This window comes from Neodiprion lecontei, chromosome 3 (genome assembly GCF_021901455.1).
Source record: "Neodiprion lecontei isolate iyNeoLeco1 chromosome 3, iyNeoLeco1.1, whole genome shotgun sequence".
Classification (NCBI taxonomy): domain Eukaryota; kingdom Metazoa; phylum Arthropoda; class Insecta; order Hymenoptera; family Diprionidae; genus Neodiprion; species Neodiprion lecontei.
In genome coordinates this window covers 27,764,980-27,786,681 of record NC_060262.1, presented here as the reverse complement: position 1 = coordinate 27,786,681, position 21,702 = coordinate 27,764,980, and the positions used below count along the sequence as shown (strand labels likewise).

The 21,702-nt window shown below is 35.0% G+C and overlaps 4 protein-coding genes and 1 long non-coding RNA gene across 13 annotated transcripts; 3 read left to right on the top strand and 2 right to left on the bottom strand.

The window, feature by feature from the left end:
* The first annotated feature begins 439 nt into the window (after positions 1–439).
* LOC107222798 (deoxyribonuclease-2-alpha) lies at positions 440–8,264 on the top strand. Of its 5 annotated transcripts, none has more exons than XM_015662308.2 (9): positions 1,119–1,457; positions 2,089–2,346; positions 3,476–3,653; positions 3,880–4,384; positions 4,924–5,026; positions 5,120–5,258; positions 5,426–5,532; positions 5,946–6,644; positions 7,760–8,264. In XM_015662308.2, exons 2-8 carry the CDS (start codon positions 2,237–2,239, stop codon positions 5,950–5,952), a joined length of 1,149 nt encoding a protein of 382 aa, XP_015517794.1. In that variant the 5' UTR covers positions 1,119–1,457; positions 2,089–2,236; the 3' UTR covers positions 5,953–6,644; positions 7,760–8,264. The 5 variants fall into 5 exon arrangements, with proteins under 5 accessions (XP_046591126.1, XP_046591127.1, XP_015517794.1 ...); XM_046735169.1 differs by having other exon boundaries at positions 5,426–6,326; positions 6,444–6,644; XM_046735170.1 differs by lacking the exon at positions 1,119–1,457 and adding an exon at positions 440–633 and having other exon boundaries at positions 5,426–6,644.
* Positions 8,265–8,931: 667 nt separating this feature from the next.
* On the bottom strand, positions 8,932–17,499 carry LOC107222790 (protein SMG7). Of its 3 annotated transcripts, XM_046735163.1 has the most exons (9): positions 17,359–17,499; positions 16,955–17,024; positions 15,939–16,277; positions 14,212–14,951; positions 13,928–14,071; positions 13,388–13,783; positions 12,303–13,285; positions 11,751–12,182; positions 8,932–11,573 (listed from the first exon to the last, which is right to left on the bottom strand). In XM_046735163.1, exons 2-9 carry the CDS (start codon positions 16,984–16,986, stop codon positions 11,361–11,363), a joined length of 3,279 nt encoding a protein of 1,092 aa, XP_046591119.1. In that variant the 5' UTR covers positions 16,987–17,024; positions 17,359–17,499; the 3' UTR covers positions 8,932–11,360. The 3 variants fall into 3 exon arrangements, with proteins under 3 accessions (XP_046591119.1, XP_046591118.1, XP_015517781.1); XM_046735162.1 differs by having other exon boundaries at positions 11,751–13,285; XM_015662295.2 differs by having other exon boundaries at positions 11,778–13,285.
* A 216-nt stretch (positions 17,500–17,715) lies between these two features.
* LOC107222793 (iron-sulfur protein NUBPL) lies at positions 17,716–19,914 on the top strand. Its single transcript, XM_015662297.2, has 4 exons — positions 17,716–17,856; positions 17,947–18,302; positions 18,824–19,197; positions 19,623–19,914. Exons 1-4 carry the CDS (start codon positions 17,782–17,784, stop codon positions 19,790–19,792), a joined length of 975 nt encoding a protein of 324 aa, XP_015517783.2. The 5' UTR covers positions 17,716–17,781; the 3' UTR covers positions 19,793–19,914.
* Positions 18,852–20,467, bottom strand: LOC124293635. Its single transcript, XR_006903507.1, has 3 exons — positions 20,186–20,467; positions 19,274–19,457; positions 18,852–19,053 (listed from the first exon to the last, which is right to left on the bottom strand). It is a non-coding gene; the product is annotated as an uncharacterized LOC124293635 (long non-coding RNA).
* LOC107222791 (sulfiredoxin-1) lies at positions 20,448–21,608 on the top strand. Of its 3 annotated transcripts, none has more exons than XM_015662296.2 (3): positions 20,448–20,534; positions 21,010–21,213; positions 21,309–21,608. In XM_015662296.2, exons 1-3 carry the CDS (start codon positions 20,474–20,476, stop codon positions 21,455–21,457), a joined length of 414 nt encoding a protein of 137 aa, XP_015517782.1. In that variant the 5' UTR covers positions 20,448–20,473; the 3' UTR covers positions 21,458–21,608. The 3 variants fall into 3 exon arrangements, with proteins under 3 accessions (XP_015517782.1, XP_046591128.1, XP_046591129.1); XM_046735172.1 differs by having other exon boundaries at positions 21,010–21,239; positions 21,309–21,552; XM_046735173.1 differs by having other exon boundaries at positions 20,517–20,637.
* Positions 21,609–21,702: the final 94 nt, after the last annotated feature.

Here is a 21,702-nt window from a genome sequence, read left to right as displayed (position 1 = left end):
TTTATCTCATGGAAAATTATAAAATTTATAGTATGCATCACATATTAATCGTAAATGGATCATATACATACTTATTAATATCTTACATGGACCGCATATACATTATACATATATACTTTTTGGTCTCTGCATCATTATTACATCTGATCTATTATTATTTATGATCTATTTATACATTCTTCTCTCGGGTACCTATACTTTAATTAAATCACTGTTTTATTACGAATTTTGGAACAAATTTATTTTGATTATTAATTTCTCGTATCGCCGACAAGTCGGTAAGTACCACTCTGATGTTCTGCAATAAGTTCTCAACTCTACCGTTGGAACCACTGATATATATGTTGGAACCACTGTGGTTGGAACATCTCAGGAAGCGCAAGCGCACGACAATTTTCGTTTGTCACACCAAAGCCCATTAGGGCAACTGTCTTTATATTCTTCAGTCAACGCCTGCTCTACTGAGATTCAGCTGCAATGAAAGAAGAATTTAAGAGACTTTTATTTCTTAGTTATTCATCAACACATTCTATTGAAGAATACCGGCCTGAAAATAAAATCAGGGATATCAAACTCGGCTTGTGAAAGTGGGCCAATTTCTTTACGGATAATAGTTGCGATTTATTCTTTGAGGTGATCCTCATGCAATTACATGTACATGTTGCTCTCTTTTTCTAATGACAGCTTCAGCTCGGTGCACAAACAACACGAAAGTATTACTTCGTGACAAACGCGTAGAAGCCTATCTGAACGTCCATGGCGTACCTCAGGCAGAATTTGTCGTTACTTGCAACAATGGCAATGTTCTTGTGTGTATATATCCATAGCCTTAGGTTCAACCAACTATGGATTTGGGAATTTCAATTACTCTAACCATAACATAATAGATTAGTTTGACAATTGATATCTGTTTATTCGATTTACTCGATGCTGTATGAATTTTCATACTGTAAAATATATACGCAGTAACGATCTCGAGCTATTCAGAGTGGAATTACCGCACCCAGGCAATGAAAATTCCTGTGTTGCCAACGCCATTTGAGAATGGACTGAAGTCGTAATTCTTCATGTACCACTGATACTGACACTTGCCAGTCGTCTCGTTTCCTTGTCACGTTACCGGTTCGTCGATTAAGTTTGTCTCTTTGTCCTTCGAAGAATTTTATTTCGTACAGTAATTTAATCGAGACAGCATTCATTTTATTATACAGTTGAGTCAAAAATATCTATACATTTTATTACACGTAGTGGATTCGATTTAACCGTAGACCAGACTACGTTACGAGACCGACATAATATCAGCGATAAATTCAAAGATACAACCATTAGCGATTAAAACGATGGCCTATCGACTAGAGTGACGCGACTAGTGTTTTGAGATATTATAATATGTATATCTCATGTGTCTAATGGAATGAGGTCGTGAGCGGCAAACATAAATATTTTGATGACAAAAGGTCGTATAATTTTTTATTACTACACCAAATTTGTTAAAATAATCAAACTTGAGAACAACATAGATACATAATTCAAATAAGCAATTTGAAAAACTAAAGGCAAAAGGTCGTATGTAACCGGATGTTTTTTAGCATTAAGATATATTTAGTTAAAAAAAAAAAGTAATGATAAATGTCTAATAAAAATGAGAAAGCACAAAATTTTTATTGCAGATAAAACGCTGTAACATCGCAAATTCATTTCCGATTCTCGTATAGAGTGTGCTTTACCCTCGGCTTTGCTGGTTTAAATGTCACGATGCAAAAATCATTCTGTATTGAAAATATTTCGGTAAACTGTCGAAGTTGTCCCCATATTTTGTAAAGCTTGCACCTTTGAATAATTGGGTATGCGTTCCTTCAAGCCTTCATCATATATGATCGTTTTGTAATTACTTATTGTTCTTCACATCTTTATCCATTTGTCTTCGCCTAGTAATTATTACCAGATCGCAAAACAAAATATTTTCACTCTCAAAATTAGCTTATAATGCCTAATTAGTTAGGATGATATCAGACCGTGTATTATACATAGATCGCGCTATCGTCGTCCTCATTTTCACATATACCACAATTTCCTGTAACTTTTCAGACAGGGTCGCACATAAGCTTCTAACGACCACGCGTTAATATACAACGGTGGTTGGCAGTGTCTTTCAGTAACCGAACGGGCAGTTCCAGTGGATAACTGCCGTAAGTATAGCACCAAAATCGTTTCGTCGGAAACGTTAGACATCGATATGTTGATGCGAACGTGTGTCGTGTTCTTCGTTTTTATTGTCAGTAAACTTTTAATCGGAGTAAACACGCAGTTGCAATGTAAGGATGAAAGAAATCTGCCAGTGGACTGGTAAGTGACTTGCCATATCTCGTTTGCTTTGTGCTTGATTCGTTGTTCACTCTCGGAGTCAGAAGCCAATTGTATGATACATACTTTATCATAAAATCTATAATCTATTTCTCTCGGCGTTTAACGCATATGCATCATATTCTATCGCCATATACTTGCGTACGAACATTTTTTTTTTAAACTTCGTTAGTAATGTTCAGCTGTAGAACTTAGAGACAAAGCGGTATGACTGGTTAAATTTAATTTAAGGTGGGCTAATTTTATTGAGTAATTGTGTCAATTGTCATAAAAGTGCGCACCGAGTGCAGATTTCCTGGTTTTCAAGCACTGAAAAGGCTAGAAAACTAATGAAAACCGCACTCATAATTAGTGCGCACTTTGGCTGTAAATCGAATTCGTCATAAGTAAACGATCAAGTATCGAAAATATTTTCAAATTTGAAATTTCTCAGCCTCACCTTTTACTTTTTGGTTTACGCGAAACACGTTGATTAATATTTCTAGAAAATTTTGCCCTATTTTTCAGCACTGCATGTGAAAAAAATGACACAACGCGTTTTCTGTGTAAAATTGTTCTATCTTTCCGCATATTTAATCGGTTTTCGGGTAACTCCTAAGCGAAGTAAAGTGATGCGGATATAAGTGACGTAATTCAACTTGCAAAAAACGTGCTCACTTAGCGCATATTTCCTAGTTTTTAATCAATGTACACAGAAGAAAACTAACAAGAAAGATATGAGATGGACTCATTATTAGTACGCACGTTTCCTGTGAGTGGAATTCGCCATCGATCCATGCGTTTGAGCGGTACCCGCAATTTCATGGATATCCCACTTTGAAAATATGAAACTCTTATAGATAAAAATTTCTAATATTTCGATCAAATTACTAAGACAATTTTTTCATTTGCGGGTGCTTAAAGAACAGCATTTCAATGGAAAACATGGTTTTCAGTTGATGCTGAGGACCTATCCAAAACTAGATTTCAACTATCAATGATCAAGTACAAATTAATTAAAATACATCTCTATTCGCAGAATGAACACTTTTACTTTTAAGGGTATAACTTTTATATGACGTTGATTTGTTTTATAAATCTTATGCTTCACATATGGTGTACAATATTTCAGGTTTGTTATGTACAAACTTCCCAAAATATCGCAAAGTAGCAACGATTTAATAAGGAAAGGTCTGGCATATGTTTACATGACAAGTAATACGATAATCGATGGGTGGAAATTATCCAAAAAATCGATTGGTTTAGAATCCTCGATTCCCGGCCGAACTTTAGAACCTTTGTATCACCAAGTAAGTATTTGCATTATCATTTAAAATATCATTATAACTAATAAAATATTGTTCCCTCACGAATGTTGAAATTGGTGCCAAAATTATACACAACATTATATGCAATATTAATTTAGAACATATTATATGAAAAAGAATTAGTAAGCCATTTGATCTCTGCAAATTGCAGAAATACCTTAAAATGGGTTGAAAAAGTTAAAATTAACATTTATTTTATAATCATTAGAACAACTCAATTCTTTGGACTTTATATAACGACCACGCGCCCAATAAGACTGCTACGGTAAAGTATGGGCATTCCAAAGGTGTAGTGATAGCAGACACCCACCAAGGTTTCTGGTTGATTCACAGTGTGCCTCGATATCCTCCAGCACCCGATCATAGCACTGATCCTCCACTAAGAGCTCGCAAAGAAAGATCTGTGGATGTAAAATCACTTTCAGATGCAGGTTACAGCTATCCTAAAACTGGACAACTGTATGGACAGAGCTTCTTGTGCATTTCTGTAGATAAAGATCAGTTTGATCTTATAGGCATGCAATTAATGTACAATGAAATTATTACATACAAGAATAATTTGCCAGAAGACCTTACTCAGCAGTACCCGGTTCTGACAAAAGCAGCTAACAGGATTCGCATCAAAAATGCTCCGTACAACCATAAAACATCAATTCAGTCTTTGAGTGGAACTGAATTTATATCATTTGCCAAAAGTGACAAGTGGGAAAAGGGTAAAGAATGTTTTATTCTCAGCTTCAATGTTTCTTTTCCGTAGGAATTGCAGATTAGGCTTTACTTCGACAATGCTTTTTTGACGAAAATTGTTAGCAATGTATGGTGGAAATGTTAATTCTAAATACAATTAGTGGCTGCGAATGATCAAAGAACAATTAAAATTACTCCGGTTCTGCTTCTGTTTTACAACAAAACAAAACGATTTACTAATTATGATATGAACAACTTCTTATTATTAATATGAAACCTAATAACCAGGCTTTCAATGGCATTCCTTGAATCGTTCAATAGCTTGAATACTTACTGTCTTTGGATTTTTATACTTATATACATATATTTATACTTATATATATATATATTATATTATTATATATATATAAGTATAAATATATATAATAGTATATATATATATATATAAGTTATATAAGTTATATATATATATATATATATATATATATATATATATATATATATATATATATAAACAGTACCATGTAGTTAATCTTCACAATTTTAATTTTATATGTAATTGCAGACCTGTATGATGAATTTGTTGCACCGCAACTTGGAGCAGATCTTTTGGCTGAGACATGGGTACATGGTCCTGGCATATTGCCATCAGATTGTAGTGGTACAAAGTAAGTTTTGGCACATACCTATTAGATACGCACAGTTCATAAACATATTTATCTTACAAACTTGCAGTACAATATTGTTGTCGATTATTGCAGAGTGATGAACATCAAGTCCATTAATTTTCCCGAGGCAAATGTGATGTTTACATCATTACAGGATCATTCAAAATGGGCTGTATCTAATAGTGCTAACAAAAATCACAATTGGGTATGCATAGGTGACATTAACAGAGCTGTGAGTATTCTAAACTCATATTTTCAGGTTCTCACACTTGTCACTGAACTTCTTTTCCTTTTATATCTTGGACGAGGAAAGTGCCACCTCGTGATAATTTTTATTTTTCTGCCGTTACAATACGTGATAAACGATACTTCGTTTTAATAAAATTATTTACATTTCAGAGTTCACAATTGGAGCGAGGGGGTGGAACAGTGTGCTTAAATTCACAGAATTTATGGACAAGTTATCGTCATATTGTAAACGACGTGGAAGCATGCCCCAAAAAATGGTCTCGTTTCTAGAACTCGATATCTAACTTAATTTAAGAAATAGATATAATTTTGACTTACAGTATTACTTCCAAATAAGGCCGCTCGAAGGCGGTGAGGGGAATATGATTCTTAGAAGTTACTTCCCCTACCAATATGTCGAGCCATGACTTGACTCAGCTGGCTTTACCTCTGAATAGGACTGCGTGTCTCTTTACATATGTAAATATCTAAACACTCATTAACAGAAATATATAGTGACGAAAGCGCTCGAGCAAAGATTACGCGAAGTAGCTCTATTCAGAAGGGCCATATTCGGAGGAAATACTGTATTTAACTTACTAAATCTACCTCTGGTCAAATTCAGTAAAAAATGCATGTATCACAGCGTCATTAATGAATGAAATTGGAGTCGGACCATATTATTTTCCAGGTTGTAGGCGAATCTCAAATCAGTACGAAACTTTTGTGGTAAAAAGTAAGTCAATAACACATTTATGTCTAGACAATAGTATTCAAGATTAGTATATAATGATTTAATATTACTTCTGCATACCTGCATTTGAGAAATAAATATTATAGAATAAAAAAATTACTGAAAAACCGTTCCTTCATACCATTGACAGTTTACACCATGTCCACAGTTACCTCACATCGTGATCACGTCGTGGTCACATCAAAAGATTAGATTTAATCCTTTTCACATATCCGGGAAAAAAAATGATAAGACCATTGCGTCGCTTGCTGTTTCTCCTTCAAGGTAATTCGAATTACGAAAGCCCTGGTGGTCATCGCTGCTGCTACTAGAAAATGTGTACGGTTAACTTCGAATCACTGTTGTCACGAGTACATTTACTCGAAACATATGGCACTAGCAAAAGTTTACATCATAACAGAACATTGTTTTAACGTAATCCATTGAATAATTTAGTTATAATGGAGTCATCATGATAAAAATGATGAAAAACCGTCAAGAACCACATCTATCGGATCCACGACGGTCTAACGTAGTATTCAATCTACCCCCACCACTGAGCTCGACCGTTAACATTGCACTTATGGGATCAAGGCATCCATCTCTAATTTAGTATCCTTGTACCGAGTCAACATGGTTGAGGAAATGAGAGCAAAGGTACTAAGTTTGCAATTATATATTTGTTATGATCGGTTAGGCTTTAAACGTCATACTAGCATTACCAGCCAATTCAAAATCCGTTGCCTATTTTTGAAACTTCTTCACGATGTGACGTTATGACGCCGTATTAAATAGCTACATACCTATGTAGACTTACTTGATACAGTGCGATATTCACGTCGTTTGGACGGTAATATAAATCGCAACAAAGTAGATAATTCTTTGGGTTCATCGTTGAAAATAATAACGAATTGTCTATTCGCAGTACAGAGTGTACCTTGACGGGTCACTTCAGATATACCAAATGAATGTTTCGAATTATTAGCAAAAAATTAGAGTGTCGATAGTTATTCTTGAGTTTTGATAAATGATCGTATCTTTCACTATCCCAAACGATAATACAGCACAGAGATACGAACTACGTGGCAAATGTCTCACCCTCAGGAATGATCCGAAAAGTTCTCTTCACCTGAAAACTCCTTTGGACACTCCAATTTTTGTCGAAAAATTTGTGACATGCCAACATTTGGCACATGTCGAATACCCTATGTAAGTTCACTCTATAGTGCAACTAGACACAATGAAATAATAGTAGCAACGCTCGTATACTAGCTATATCTTGTACGTTGTGAAAAATGTACAGAAGTATGAACAAATTGTGAGACAAATACGTGTTTTCATTATAAATTCTCATATTACCAGTAACGTTTATTGTTCTTCAGTGGTGTGAAGATTTAGAGGAGCTACTTCAATGTCCTGTTTGTTTTGAACGACCCGAGTCTCCAGTTAAACAATGTGAACGCGGACATCATATTTGCAACGTCTGCAAAGACTTAATAACGGAATGTCCTTTGTGCAAATGTAGATTCTCAAATGCCAGAAGCTATCTTGCTGAAGAATTATCAATAAAACTTGATGACATAAAGGTAACGGTCTATAAGTGGTATTTGATTATACTATTTATAATGCTGCTGTCATGCACAAACCAAATCAAAATTGACTTCTGTACTACCTTGCGCTTGATATAAAACTGAACTATTCGAAGTCTAATGAAATTTATCATAATCGATTAACGAACTAATGACTTCAAACTTGTTTCCTTAATTTTGCAGCTTTCATTGCTACATCCAATGCATAGCCTCAACAACAGAGGTCGAAACAGTGTAGGATCACAAACTGAAACTAATGTGGTAATTGCAAAAAATGGATCCAAGATAACCAAGCGAGCTCCTCCCGAAGCTCCCAAGGGAAAGTTTCCATGTCGCATCGGAACCTGTGTAGAAACATTGCCACATGGTCGAATGATTCCACACATTCGTTTTTATCACAAAAATAAATTTCATGAGGTGATAACCGATAACAGTGTGTCTTACTTGTTCCAGTTGCAATTTTTGCTTAAGTTAGACAATGAGATGCCACAATAGTTTTACAATTTGAATGTTGAAAATCAATGAAATTTTAAGTAAAAAATATGTGCTACGGATTTGAATATGCATTACCGATTGTCATAGGTCTTTTTAACCAAGATCTGGAAAATATTTTTCTAGTTTTCTTAATTATAAAATACTTATGTAATGTTGAGAAATAATATATTAAATTAGACATAAGAATTAGTAATCATTCAATTTGAACTTTTTTCATATTCTCTATGAAGTCTAACTGCACTTCTGAAAACATGTATCAGCAAGTATGGGAAATGGAGTATTATAAAAATGTAAAGTATGACTTGGCTATTCGAGTTGCGGAGATGGGATTATTCTTCATGCACATCAAGATAGACGACAATGGTGATTTGTTTGGAGTTGTACAGATCGTGGGCACTAATTATATCGGCAAAGAGTTTAATTATGAACTCAAGATTATGAGTAGCCAAAGAATAAGCATCTTCAAAGACAAAGTGAGTCAGTACTGTACATAAAAAAAAATTATTAACAGATATTAATGTTTCGGGGAACGAATATTTATCAGCTATAAAATACAGGGAACAATTTTAGAAACATTGATAAATTGGTACCTACACGAATTTTGAAGTGAAATTTTTCTAATGATTTCAACTTGTATAAAATTATGCAGCATTTCTTGACAGCTGTATTAATACTAATAAATAATTATATATACATATATATATATACATATATATATATGTATATACATATATATATATATATATATATATAACCCAATTATAATTTCTTTCTGCGTCAGTACTATTATATCATTTGTATTTACTTTCTCTAGGTATGCTCCTGTGTTACAAGTCCGATGTCCCTTTTTGAAAACATAGACTGCCTGTCCATTAATCATAAGGACATGACTCGCATGATAGCTGGCAGCGATACCTTCACATGTATCATGATTTTGACTCGTCTGCCATAAACCGTTGCCAAAACTTCAATAATTTCACTCGTTCCAATGATGGTCGTGGATGCATACTAATGGAAATTTTAATACAAATTGCTGATCACACTAGAAGTATGTGTAAATTTTCATAATCATCAATCAAAGATCTATCTTAAAATAGCATACATTGAAGCCAGCATCGTAGTGGAAGAATTGAAATGATCAAATGCGAATTTCAAAATAATTCAAAGATGGTTACCGTAGGCTTAAATTGTTACTTTTTTACCTGTCACTCTAATAACATTTAAATGATTGTGATGAAAATGTATAAGAAAATAAGCTCATATTCTATTCATTAATAAACTAAGATGAACATTGATGACTACTTTAAGTTTTCGAATTATTTTAAGAAATGCGGTGATTTAATTATAAGGGATATTTCACTTATCTATGAAAAAGTGTTCTGGAATCAAATTCACTGTATGAGACAAGCTATCGAATGACGCAAATATTGCTCTGACTTTATACCTATAACCTTAAGTTTGGTAATACATATAGTAATAAGCATATAAATCTCCCCAGGACGAACTACCAAATATATTTTAATACTCTTTGCACTACATCGAATAATAAACATTTTTGTTACTTATGTGTAGAGTGCCAAAATGACATATGTATACTTAGAAATCGAAATGTTAAGAATTACGGCTGGTTGGGTTAATTACCCTGTACTCAATTAAAATAACGTTCAGCACTTCAAAATATGTTAAGACAGTTCGTCGCAACCTTTATTGCGTATAATTGGTAAGTTTACTTTTTATGGCCCACTATAATGAATAATGCAACTACCTAAAGTGCCTTTGTGTCCGTGGCAAACTTGCCTACGTAATTTTACATCCTTGTAGTTTTGGTACATAATTTTACAACGAAATATATTTTTTCTGAACATAAAACTGCCCATAGTGAATGCAATTGCATTACCCAAACTCCAATCATTCCTACTCTTTCTTCCAAAGGAATTCAATTTTCCAATAGAACTACGCTATCAATGCATAGAAAGATTTGCATGTCTTCAAGAAATTGCGGTTGGGCGAGTACCTGCGCGATGCCACTCAATGACGTTCACGGACTATATGCATGTTTTTAATGTTTAATACTACTATAACTTCAATTACTAATGAAATCAAATTGTTACAAATTATTGGAAAATTTGTAATTACTATATTGATAGGTTTAAAACAATATCAGTTTTGCATATTTAACATAATATATTTGCAGGTAATTCAATATTTCTATAAATTTCTATATTTTAACCATTAAAACATAATCTTTAAGATATCAGTTTTGAGTTTTTATGAATATTTCATTAGTCTACATATGCCTTCATGACGACAGTTCTTTTTTTTTTTACCTTTTCTTACTTTTTGTGTTGCTATTCAAGCTTGGGATATAATTAATGAATCAGTCTCCAGCTACTCTAGCTGTTGTTATGTTATAAAATTTATTTAGTTTGTAATTCACCTGAAACAAATATTAGAATCCAAGTATATTATTGATGAGGGTAGCCGTTTCTTCTTTTATCATACTAAAATACATTATGCTGTCGTACCTATAATCAGTTGAAAATAGATCTGCACGACAGAGAATTTAAATAATGCTCGCCCTAAATGTATTAGCAAAACTCTATTTATTGAAGTTTCCTTGCTTATAATACTTTGGATATAGATTTTAATTCAACGCTATGATAACATCAAGGCTGCATGATGGACTCCCTAAAACCATTCATGCTTATTGTTATTTAGGTAATTACTGACAAGCCTAAACTTGTGTTTACTTAAGTTCCAAATAATTTTGGCTTTAATGGAACCATGTCGCATCGAATAGTAATCAGGACCCAAGTCGTGCTACTAATTCTAAAGATCCTGACGTACGAAAATCTATCGCCATATCCAGGGTATAGTCCCTACTCAAATAGTATACTTTCGAATTTCTGTAACAACTTGGTAATAGTGATAGAGAAGTACTGTCCATGTTCTGTTTCTGGTAATAATATTCATACCCAGATTCGACCATTATGCGTGTTTTTTTAACCTTCATTAACGAATATCAATGTTCCCAGTGGATCTCACCATACTTCATGCTAAGTTTTGGGTAATCTATTATTCCATCCGATATTCCTGTCAATTGGTGGTTTTTGTTTGTCGACTTGTTTTTTCTTTCTCTTTGGAGGGGATTTATTAGTGTGTGAAATTTTTTTCATTCTGTAACTTACGTTATCATAGCTTTTGCTGTGATTATGTCTAGTTACTTAGCCCGCGTGTTGGGTAAGAGGATAAGTTTGTTCCATGTTGCGTTAGCGTTGAACACGTTCCTTCAAGTACCACCCTCACGAAGCGATTTTTGCTGTTCTAGAAGTCTTTCCAAAGGTGAAGGGCCAGGACCTGACCAAAGAGATTGCTGGCTAAGTCTGTTCTTCACTTGATCCTGATTAGATGGGTTTTGTTGAGGTGCTGCTCCCCATGTGTTACCACTAAACAGAGAATATGTATTTCCAGCACCTGGTGACTGTGGCTGTTTTTGTTCTATCTGAAAATAAGTAAATTGATATACATTATGTTCTTAAATATTTATATTTATGTACATGTCTCTGTAAGTTCATAATACGAAAAACAAAAAAAATAAGTGCGGCAATTGACTTAAACGTAAATAATGTTATTAAGATTCACAATTGGATAACTCATTAATCTGAATATTTAAGTTTACGTGAATATTTGTTGGGAAACTTCGCACCTCATATGACCTAGCTTCGTCAAAACTGTTTCTGCTATACGGCTGTCTGCCTAGCATCGGATTTTGGTGATAATTATTTCCTGGTGTGAGTGGTACTGTAGGAAATATGTTTGCTGATCCAGGAGGACTTGCTGTTGGCCAATTTTGGAACACATCACCTGTCATATCCTTGCATGGGATTTGAGATGCTCTTGTATTTCCCCACCAAGTAACTGGTGGTTGTGGCGGCTGGTTATCCTTCCACAAGTTGAAGTCTTTGTTTTCGTAACTAGAGAATCTTTGATAATTATTTGAAGATTGTTGACCTTTACTGGTAGTGGCCTGAGTCGGAAACGTGAATTGACCCGTTGCCTTAGTGTAGGCTGCTGGAGACATTTGTTTCTGATACATCTGATTGAACGCATTCTGTCCAAAATTAGGGTTGTAATTAATACTCTGGACGTTTGATAAATTTGTTGGATTTATTGTAGCGTTCGGAATACTTGGCAATGTTACATTTTGTTGAAAAGTGTTTTGATAACTTGCCATATTTTGTAATCCTTGCATTCCGTTAGTCATACCAGCCATTGGTAACTTCATTTGACCCTGCAAATTAGGACCATTTGGCCTCAAATTATTTTGGACTATACCCTGCTCTTGGATTCCCATCGTTTGATGCATTCCGGCATTCTGAATCATAGTTTGCTGCAGAGCAGCACTTTGGGAAATGTTGGTTCCAAAACTTTGTTGAGGAACTGAATTTGGTCCAACATTTTGCTGTAACGTTCCACTCTGAGGCGCATTTTGGCCCATTCTCTGATGTGCTAGTCGATTCTGATTTACACCATGAGACATTGTAATATTTTGAGGCATATTGAATTGCCCTGGGACCTGGTATTGTGGAAAATTCTGCATATGTCCAGTCATGAAATTTTTACCGAATTGAGGATTTTGTACATTAAAGGGCTGATTTTGGTACGAAGTCTGCCTAGAAACATGATTTTGAAAACCAAATTGCGTCATGTTGTGAGGAGGCTCATTTGGCGGATGCTGATTAACTTGTGATGGTTGTGGTATATCTAATTTCAATTTTAATTGATTTGAAATTGATGTAGCTTGGTTTTGTACTGGCGTACTATTCTTTGCACTAGCCACTCTACTTATAAGGGGTATCGAGTGAATTTGTCCACTTGTGACCTGATTTGAATTCAGGAGACCATTTTGATTCGATGATTGTAAATTCATCTGGACAATTTTATTGACCCCATTTTTAGTCGGTGAAGTAGGTGTTAGCTTAGCCTTGACATCCTCCTCCTCAATTATTACTGGTGATACATTCTTGAACGTCACTTGCTTCTGCTCAGTTTCTGCACGACGCATTATTGCCTGCATAGCCACATTTTGTCTTGGCTTTCTGATTGACGGTATCGAGTTGGTTTCTGAATTGCTACCTTCAGTGCCAGTCACTGCAGAATCCCTACTGCGTTCTAGGGAACCTTGCGGCTTTAGTATACCTATCCGTTTCTCAACTATAAATAATAAAATATATTAGTTGCATCAGCTAGATTAATTTAAAATGCTTGACTTTTATTTTAACATTTTAAGGTAATAAATTTTCAAGTTTGACACACCTGTCAATTCAGGAATATCTGCTTCCCATGACCCCTTGCTGCTAGCTGACTCTGACGGAACTGGACTGGTATTTACTAGTGGTTGTTTGTCTTTGCTTAGGCTCAGCTCTTCCAACTCTTTCCACAATTCTTTACTAAGTCCGGCTATTTCATTTCCTGCTGTAAATTTCTCTTGTACATCCAGATCACCTTTTACAATGGATATCAACGCTGTGCCATTCACTTGTTGTTCTGTCAACTGATGACCCAAATCTAAGATACGTATAGCACGTAATTTGTTCAAAGATACAATATCACCATCGAAATCTGTGTTAGTGAATCGAAGAGCCTCAAAGGCTTTCTCCAGAGGCAAGAAGCCTTGTAAATCACGATCCTCTGGTAAAGGGACTTTTCCATCTGTGACAAAAAAATTGTCACGTAAATAAATGTTGTTATTAGGTAAATTTATTGATAAAAGGTCAAAGAATTACACAACTCTGAGAACTGAAATGAATATCGGCCATCACTGAATCACATTGTTAAAAAAATCCACGAACTTACAGTGATCAGATTTGAAGTCGCCAATGCTTTGTTGTAGTCCATTTAAAAGTAAACAAAGACTGGGCCAAATCTGCAATCTAGATGCAAAAGCTGTTTCTTCCAGAATTCTTGGTTTCAGACGAATCCACTCAAGGCACAATTTTACTGCAAATATTATCAAATAATTGAAGTAATATAGCACCTTGAAATTATTTGAAACAAAATACTTCTGAGTCACACTTATATCGCACAGTAGTGTATCTGTTTCACCATTTACAGAATTCAATAATACTGTCAAAACTCACTTGTCGGTAATGCAAAGTAGTCCATCACAGCTCCTTTAATTGTGTAAACAGGTAAAAGTAGAGCTGATAGACTTCCAGCTATTAAATCCAACACACAGTTTCTCGCAATTTTTTCATCCGAACTCAACTGTTCTGTATTCAAAATGTCTGCACTATCAGTTATATTTCCAACAGCGTGTTGTAGTGCGTATAAATTGATTGACAGCATTTGTACCAATCGCCAAGAGCTAAAGCTTTCCGTTGCTACAAGAGCAGTCATAGTTTCAGTAAGAATGGTCACATACTTTGCAGCCACACTCACTTCTCCTAGATTGTGCAGTACGCCATGCAGCTTCAAGAAAACACTTATGTATTCTTGAGACGTTAGTTTAGTCTTCCCTTCAGTATTGAACGATTTGTCATTCAGGGCAGAAGATAAGGTCTTTGCTAGATTTGCTGTCGCAACAGGAAATGGATGTTTAACAGCTACCGATCGCACATAGTGAAAAACCGTGCCCAATTTATCACCGCGAGATGCTTCCAATAATGCTAACTGATTGTATGGTTGGCCACTAGATGGTGACAAGGATACTGCATGTCGATAGAACAGTTCTGCTTGTCTATTTTCGTTCCTATAACGAGCTATATCTCCCAAGTGAACAAGACAATATTGGCACACGTAGAAACAGGAAGATTTATGTGGTGCTGATAACTTTTCTACTGCCTTCCATGGTGAGGTACATCCATATACATAGCTCTTGCTGTAATACATAAGAATTAACAATAAGAAAATATAGTTCAAGAAATTATCTAATACTATGAAAATAACAAAAATTGCAATTGAAGAAATGTGGATCACTAGTGCTCTAGTGATGCGACAGATGTTCTCAGGCATCTTCTGGCAGGAGTAATTCAATTCTCAGATGGAGTATTTCTAGTATGACTTTTTGTAAATTTCGTCTGCACTTCTTTCCGTTGATACTGATGCCAAAGTGTTGTATGTGATATATAGTACAGAGTAGTGAAGAATAGTAACCAGGATGGTACACTTTATCTGGTATACTGAATGATTTATCAAGTATATCTTTTGGATGACCGGGTGCTCGGAAATCGAGGTTGATCAGCCAAATTGAACACAGTTGTAGATACCAGCCTTTTGCTGTATCTTTAGTCCAGCATACTTGCGCTGAGATGTCGACTACAATACAGTCTGTACTACAATATATTATTTACACTACATAATTTACAGATTCAGCGTGTAATTCAAGTTATTGCAAGAAAGTTTACGGGACAGTGCTGGGACTGAAAAATGAAACTAGGTTTCCTATGAATGGGAATTACCACGGCGATGTTTTTCAAAAATAAGTTTACAAGGAAATTTGTACAACTCTTCAACTGTGCATTCCATTGTAATTTGCAGACCCAAAACCGCTCTCATTTTTTCATAAAAGCAACTTTCCTAATAAAGTACAAAAGTTTGTTGCTCCAAACATATTTGCAGAGAAAAAAATGAAGCCTAAATTACAAGCATTTACAGTAGGCACATTTTGACAGCAAACTAAATAATTTTTTTAAAACATAGTTGCAAATACGTATATTTATTATGATAACAATAATAATTTCAATGATATCGTTTTAATGAGTCAGCACTAGTCCATATTTTGCCATTCACCAGAGAGATGTTCAACAAAAATATGAAGTTACCACCAGATCCGATATGAATAGAATTATTAAGAGTAAAAACTCACCGTCTGAATGGTAGATCCAAATCAAAGGCAGTACATATTTCTTGCAGAAGAGTTAAATAGAAACCACTTGCTGCTTCGAGACACCAACTCAACATAGCCTGGGATTCACCCCGTTTTGGATTTTTTCGATCTTTTGCTTGTGTTTGTAGAGTGGCTATGTAATTCTTAAATCCAAGGTTCCAGAGTTCTTGTTCGACTTTGCGGTCAAGTGCATATTCGAGATCCAAGATAAGGACCTGTTGATAAATCTTTTGAAGTTGCTGCTGGCAGACCCATGCATCGTTGTCATTTAGAAGATCCTTGCACTGTTGAACTTTATCCTTTAACGGTTCTGCCTTCCTGAAGTCAAAAGAAAAGTTATGAATTATCAACACATACATGCTGATCGCAAAGAATAACAATCGAGCAACTACCATTTTCAATGTTTTAAGTACAGATCAAGTCCCCTTTGAGCAAAAATAAACCAATAATACAGAAACGTTTTAAAAAAACCAGAAAACAAAGAGCACTCGTTATCAACAAACTTAATGCTTGAGATGTGTATATGGGGCTACTGTTACAATTTTGCGTATTTATGGATGAAGATTAGTTGCATTTACTGTTAATAATTGTTATGAGACAGGATTTGAAACAGAGAATTTTTTTAGAATATCTTTACAGTGAAATTTATCAAAAAGCACTAGAAATTCCTTGATCCCGACAGCATACAATATTTTGTTTAGATTATAGTTTTTGGCCCCTGACTACAAGACATTCATCTCGAAATACCCAGAATGATACAAAACTCTGACTGCGCTGTTTCGGGCAGGTCTCATTTTTGGAGTAATAGTTCTTAGTTCCACTCAGTTAAAAATCATAACGCACTGTCGAGACGTTTATCGAAGTATTCATCTTGGAGGATAAATGAGCAGACCAATTTTAAATAAGAAGAGTTTCAATGCACGACTTCGGGGCCCCCAGAGGTTTTTGCCATTGTTAACGTTCTATAAATTAATAAATTGAAAGTTTATACTCACTTTAGTGCTTGGACAGCTGCTTTCAGGCCCATATTCTGCGTCAGCCGCGTTTATGCGCGATGTGGCCGACCTGCAGTAAGGATGGTTTAAGAATAAATGCTTAACTGTGACAATTAGATTAATTTTCTGAGGGACAAAAATGTTCAAGAACATTCGATTTCTCTTTATGAACCTACGAAAATTGATCGGATCGCGAAAAATAGACGCAATATAAATTAAAAGGTAAAAAAAATTTTCGACACACGTAATCCAATGAATGCTTTAGGTTAGGTCCGGTACGTTCGTCGGATACAATGATGTAAATGGTTGAAAGAACGTAGGAAACTTTATTAAAATAAGGTAAACGCTATGTCAAAATTGTTGAAGCTGATTTCTAGGTAGTTAATATCAGTTTAAAAACGTACTGTCACATATTTATTTCGGGGCTCAAAGTTACGGGAACTTGTGAAAACACATCAAACGACGGACGGACGGCTGGCTCTTTAACTATCGAAAAACGTCTGGCCAGTGCGTAGGTGGAGGCGGCAGTCGAAGAACACAAGAGAAATAATACAAATTGTATAATCCCAAAACTTTTTCTCAACGAATAGGTCTCTGTACAACATAAATACACAAGTCACGCGTTTCCGGAATCGTTTAATTATTCCAATAATTATAAAGAAAAAAAAAAAAAAAAACATCAAAAAGAACATTTCTACCATATATCAAGAATTTAGGGATATTATTATTGTCCTAAGTAAGTACGCGACACAGCGCCCCATTACTGAGGTGTCGTGACGTACAGTTTCAGGTTAGAATCAATTTATTTTCCGCAGGTTTAAAAACATATGTCACAATTTAAAATGACGTTTGTTTCGGTAAGATTTGTCACTCGCAGATATGTATGCCAAAGCTTGAAAAAAGTAAGTGAAGGACGAATGATAAATCCAAATTAAAAGCCACCCAAAAAAGTAGTAAACACGTATAAGTTATGCGGATTCTTCGCTTTATAGATTCATACATCATCATCATCGTCATCAGCGTCATCTGCTGAATATGATAATAAAAAAAAGGAGGAAATAGATGCCAGACGCAAGGAGATCATGGCCCGTGGTTTGCCGAAGCAAAAAGCAATCCCAGGTGTAAAGCAAATTTTACTTGTTGCTTCTGGTAAAGGGGGAGTCGGAAAGTCGACAACCGCTGTTAATTTATCTACTGCTATTAAAGCCGTTGAGCCAAATAAGTCTGTGGGATTATTAGACGCGGATGTATTTGGTCCATCCATACCGTTAATGATGAACTTACACGACACTCCGATTCTGAATCAAGAAAATCTAATGGAACCACTCCTCAATTATGGTGTTAAATGGTAACTGTCTATGTTGTGTCTTAGACCTTGCCGCTTGAGTTGAAGTATTTGGACTCATGTCATTGAATAATTAGTGTCCTGGTCCATACTTCCAACGTAATGCATGAAAATATTCGAAAAAACAAAAGATTACATCCTCTTTCCGGCTAATACTATTTTACTTGACCAAAGTTAAAAACATTTAAGAGCGACCTAACAAATATATTTTTATCCTGCATTAGTTTAACATATCCATTTTCTGGCCTGCTAGCTTTTAGTTTTCGGAATGCTTTGTCATGCGAAGAAACTTTTCCTCTACACAACGCAATTGTCAGACATGCGTCTAATCCTACAGACTACAGGTATAATTAATTAGGTAAATTGACTTGCCACAATAGTTTTACACCGATTCATTACAAATGGTTCAGTAATAAATTTCACGAGTCAGGTCTCGGATATCTTGAGCTTGAAAGTACTAGCTGGCTTCAATGAATACAATTATGCCAATATTTTAAGACTATAATGACATTTTTTGTACACAGTATGTCAATGGGATTTTTGATTGACGAAAAATCTCCCGTTATATGGCGAGGTCTGATGGTGATGAGTGCTCTTGACAAATTAATCCGTCAGACAGCCTGGATGCCACTGGACTACCTTATAGTAGATACTCCTCCTGGGACAGGCGATACTCATTTATCATTAATCCAGAATCTTCCATTGTCTGGAGTTATAATAGTTACCACTCCACAGTCTGCAGCCCTTCAAGTAGCTAGAAGAGGAGCAGTTATGTTTCAAAAAATGAAAGTTCCCGTCGCTGGAATTGTTGAAAATATGAGCAGTGTAACCTGCCCTGTGTGTTCGCACCAAGTACAACTTTTTGGCGATGGAACGGAGAGCTTAGCCGAAGAACTCGGTAATTATTACACATCGTAATCATACTCTAGGATAAAAATTTGCATGGGGGATTAAATTTAAGTTGAAATACATACTTGGTTCGAACTCAGTTCAGCTACACCTAGAAAGGGTTTTCTACAGTTTTCCTTGTCCCTTGTGCAAATGCGGGTGTTTCTATTGAACATCTTCAGACGGTTGCAGTCGTATGATGATGGTCACTAATCCATCCTTTCCCTTGCCCCGCATAAGTCTTCTGTAGACTTCTGGGGACATACTCTACTGGGTATGGCGGGAAACGACATTGATTATGATTATTATTATTATTGATAATAGAATTTTAACTACATTATCATTATTATACCAAAGTATTCCCAAGCCTGAAAATCCGTATCTAGACAAAAATATGTTCAAATGCTTGACGATGCAATATGTTTTCTTTCACAGATATAGATTTCTTGGAAAAAATTCCAATGGACAGTCAAATATCGAAGTATTGTGATAATGGAACACCAATAGTTTTATCAATGCCGCAAAGCTTGATTGCAAATGCTTATTACAGGCTTGCACATACAGTGATAGACTTCCTAAAGAAACAACCAATTAATAATACATAGCGTAATAATTAATTATCGAAATCTGTACTCTACCCTCTGTGATTTAGAATTATTTGGTAAAATAGGTTGTATATATATAATTTGTAATAAAATTACTATGTAATAAATACATGTTACGATTATTCATTGAATCCATATACGTTGACCTATGTCACACATGTACTCAAGGGGCAACTACAATTATTTAAATGATTATAGAAATGGCAATAATCAATTTGCCCTCGCACATGAGGTGTTATCCAAAAATAAAACTATCCTGTCTCCGCTCTAGTGTTTGGGATGCTGTACAGATCAACAATCTAGTCAAATCAAAGGTAATTTGGTTTCGGTTAAAATTTTTTAGTGTCGTAGGTAAGAATAAAACCCGCGATACGAAAAAAATCCAATCCTTACCCTAGGAAGGTCGAGAACTTCGTTTTCTATATGTAACTTGGTTTTATTTGCGACTTTTAAAAAATACGGTTGGAAACAAAAATGGTATCGCGCATAAAATTTGCTTCACATTAATTATAGAATTTTAACTACCATTGATGTAATAAGTAGAATAAATATAAAATGATCAGGTTCAGCATTGTCTTCATAAGTTTCAAACTTAAACGTATGGAAAGACAGGTGAAAGGGTGGGGAAAGAAATGACTCATCAGTTTCACGTAGGCTGTGAGGCAACAATTTCTGTCAGTAATGTCGTTGCAACCAAAGAGACAGTACAAGGCGTTGATGTCAACAGCATTTCAAAGTCTCTGTGAGTAAAACATGCGGTGTCCTAAATTTTGTTGAAACCTAAGTTACAACTGATATACTGCATAGCATGGATAGAATATCATACGACCGAAAATAGCACTTAAGTAAGACGTTTAATGTTTAGAAAGTTACAATTGGAATGATGAAATTGTTAACTAGATTTTATTTTCTGCGATATCAATGCTCACCAAGTTGCCATTCATTGTTTTGCAGAACTGAGATTAGGTACAATTATCAAACTATTTCAAATCATACTGATACTAATTTGACATAAGAAATTTTCAACGGTATCTGTACTTATTTTTGTTTTTCAATGTAAGATGATCCCAAGTTCACGATGAAAAAAAAACATTTTTCCTGTTTCTGTTCGCTGATGAAAGGTGGATTAGAATTACACTCTTGTTAACATATTATAACATCATAAGAATAGATAATATAAAAGTTTTCAAATTTGAATGGATAAAATATGCATTTAGACCCAACAATGAGTTGCGAATTAACGAGCATACATGCCGGAAACATCACAGAGATTCACGAAGTCCCTATGCGAGTTGTGACAAGACCGTTCCCTCCGGAAGTTAATGAAGAAAAGGTGAAAAGTTTGATGGATACATTGACTGATCCCGATAGAGAGTCATTAGTACCACCTGTCGATATTTTATGGATCAAAGGAAGAGAAGGTAACTCACCATGCCGCGGTCGAAATGTTTGTAAATCATATCTTAAATTATATAAGGTTTGATACAGATTAATTGTAAAAACTTGTTTCCTTCAGGAGGAGATTACTATTATTCTTTTGGAGGATGTCACCGGTATACGGCACATCAGAGACTTGGGAAGGAAACAATAAAAGCTAAATTAGTCAAGTCAACGATAAATGACTTGCGCAGTTATCTTGGAAGCTCCACTCCTGATCTCATATAATGACGGACTAACGTGTGAGAAATAACATCTTATCATTAGTACTTTATCAGTTTGCCCAACTGAATATCACAAAAAAAAAAAAGTATAAAAAATATCAGTGATTGATAGAATTCCATCCTTATAATATATACAGTGAATCAATCAATGATATCCACATTACACAATTCGATGTAGGAAATTAATATCGACGAGATTTAAATCGAATATGCTTAAAATTTTTGTTCCAATCAAAAATACACTGTGTT

Coding starts and splice junctions, on each gene's coding strand:
- LOC107222798 (XM_046735170.1), top strand. CDS start 2,237: ATGTTGATGCGAACGTGTGTCGTGTTCTTCGTTTTTATTGTCAGTAAA. Junction 2,347..3,475: donor AGAAATCTGCCAGTGGACTG/GTAAGTGACTTG, acceptor ACAATATTTCAG/GTTTGTTATGTACAAACTTC. Junction 5,259..5,425: donor TAGGTGACATTAACAGAGCT/GTGAGTATTCTA, acceptor TTTACATTTCAG/AGTTCACAATTGGAGCGAGG.
- LOC107222790 (XM_046735162.1), bottom strand. CDS start 16,986: ATGGGCCTGAAAGCAGCTGTCCAAGCACTAAA. Junction 16,278..16,954: donor GCAGCTGTCCAAGCACTAAA/GTGAGTATAAAC, acceptor TTTTGACTTCAG/GAAGGCAGAACCGTTAAAGG. Junction 14,952..15,938: donor TTGGATCTACCATTCAGACG/GTGAGTTTTTAC, acceptor TATGTATTACAG/CAAGAGCTATGTATATGGAT.
- LOC107222793 (XM_015662297.2), top strand. CDS start 17,782: ATGTCACAATTTAAAATGACGTTTGTTTCGGTAAGATTTGTCACTCGC. Junction 18,303..18,823: donor CTCAATTATGGTGTTAAATG/GTAACTGTCTAT, acceptor TTTTGTACACAG/TATGTCAATGGGATTTTTGA. Junction 19,198..19,622: donor GAGCTTAGCCGAAGAACTCG/GTAATTATTACA, acceptor TTTCTTTCACAG/ATATAGATTTCTTGGAAAAA.
- LOC107222791 (XM_015662296.2), top strand. CDS start 20,474: ATGTCGTTGCAACCAAAGAGACAGTACAAGGCGTTGATGTCAACAGCA. Junction 20,535..21,009: donor AACAGCATTTCAAAGTCTCT/GTGAGTAAAACA, acceptor ATATGCATTTAG/ACCCAACAATGAGTTGCGAA. Junction 21,214..21,308: donor ATGGATCAAAGGAAGAGAAG/GTAACTCACCAT, acceptor TGTTTCCTTCAG/GAGGAGATTACTATTATTCT.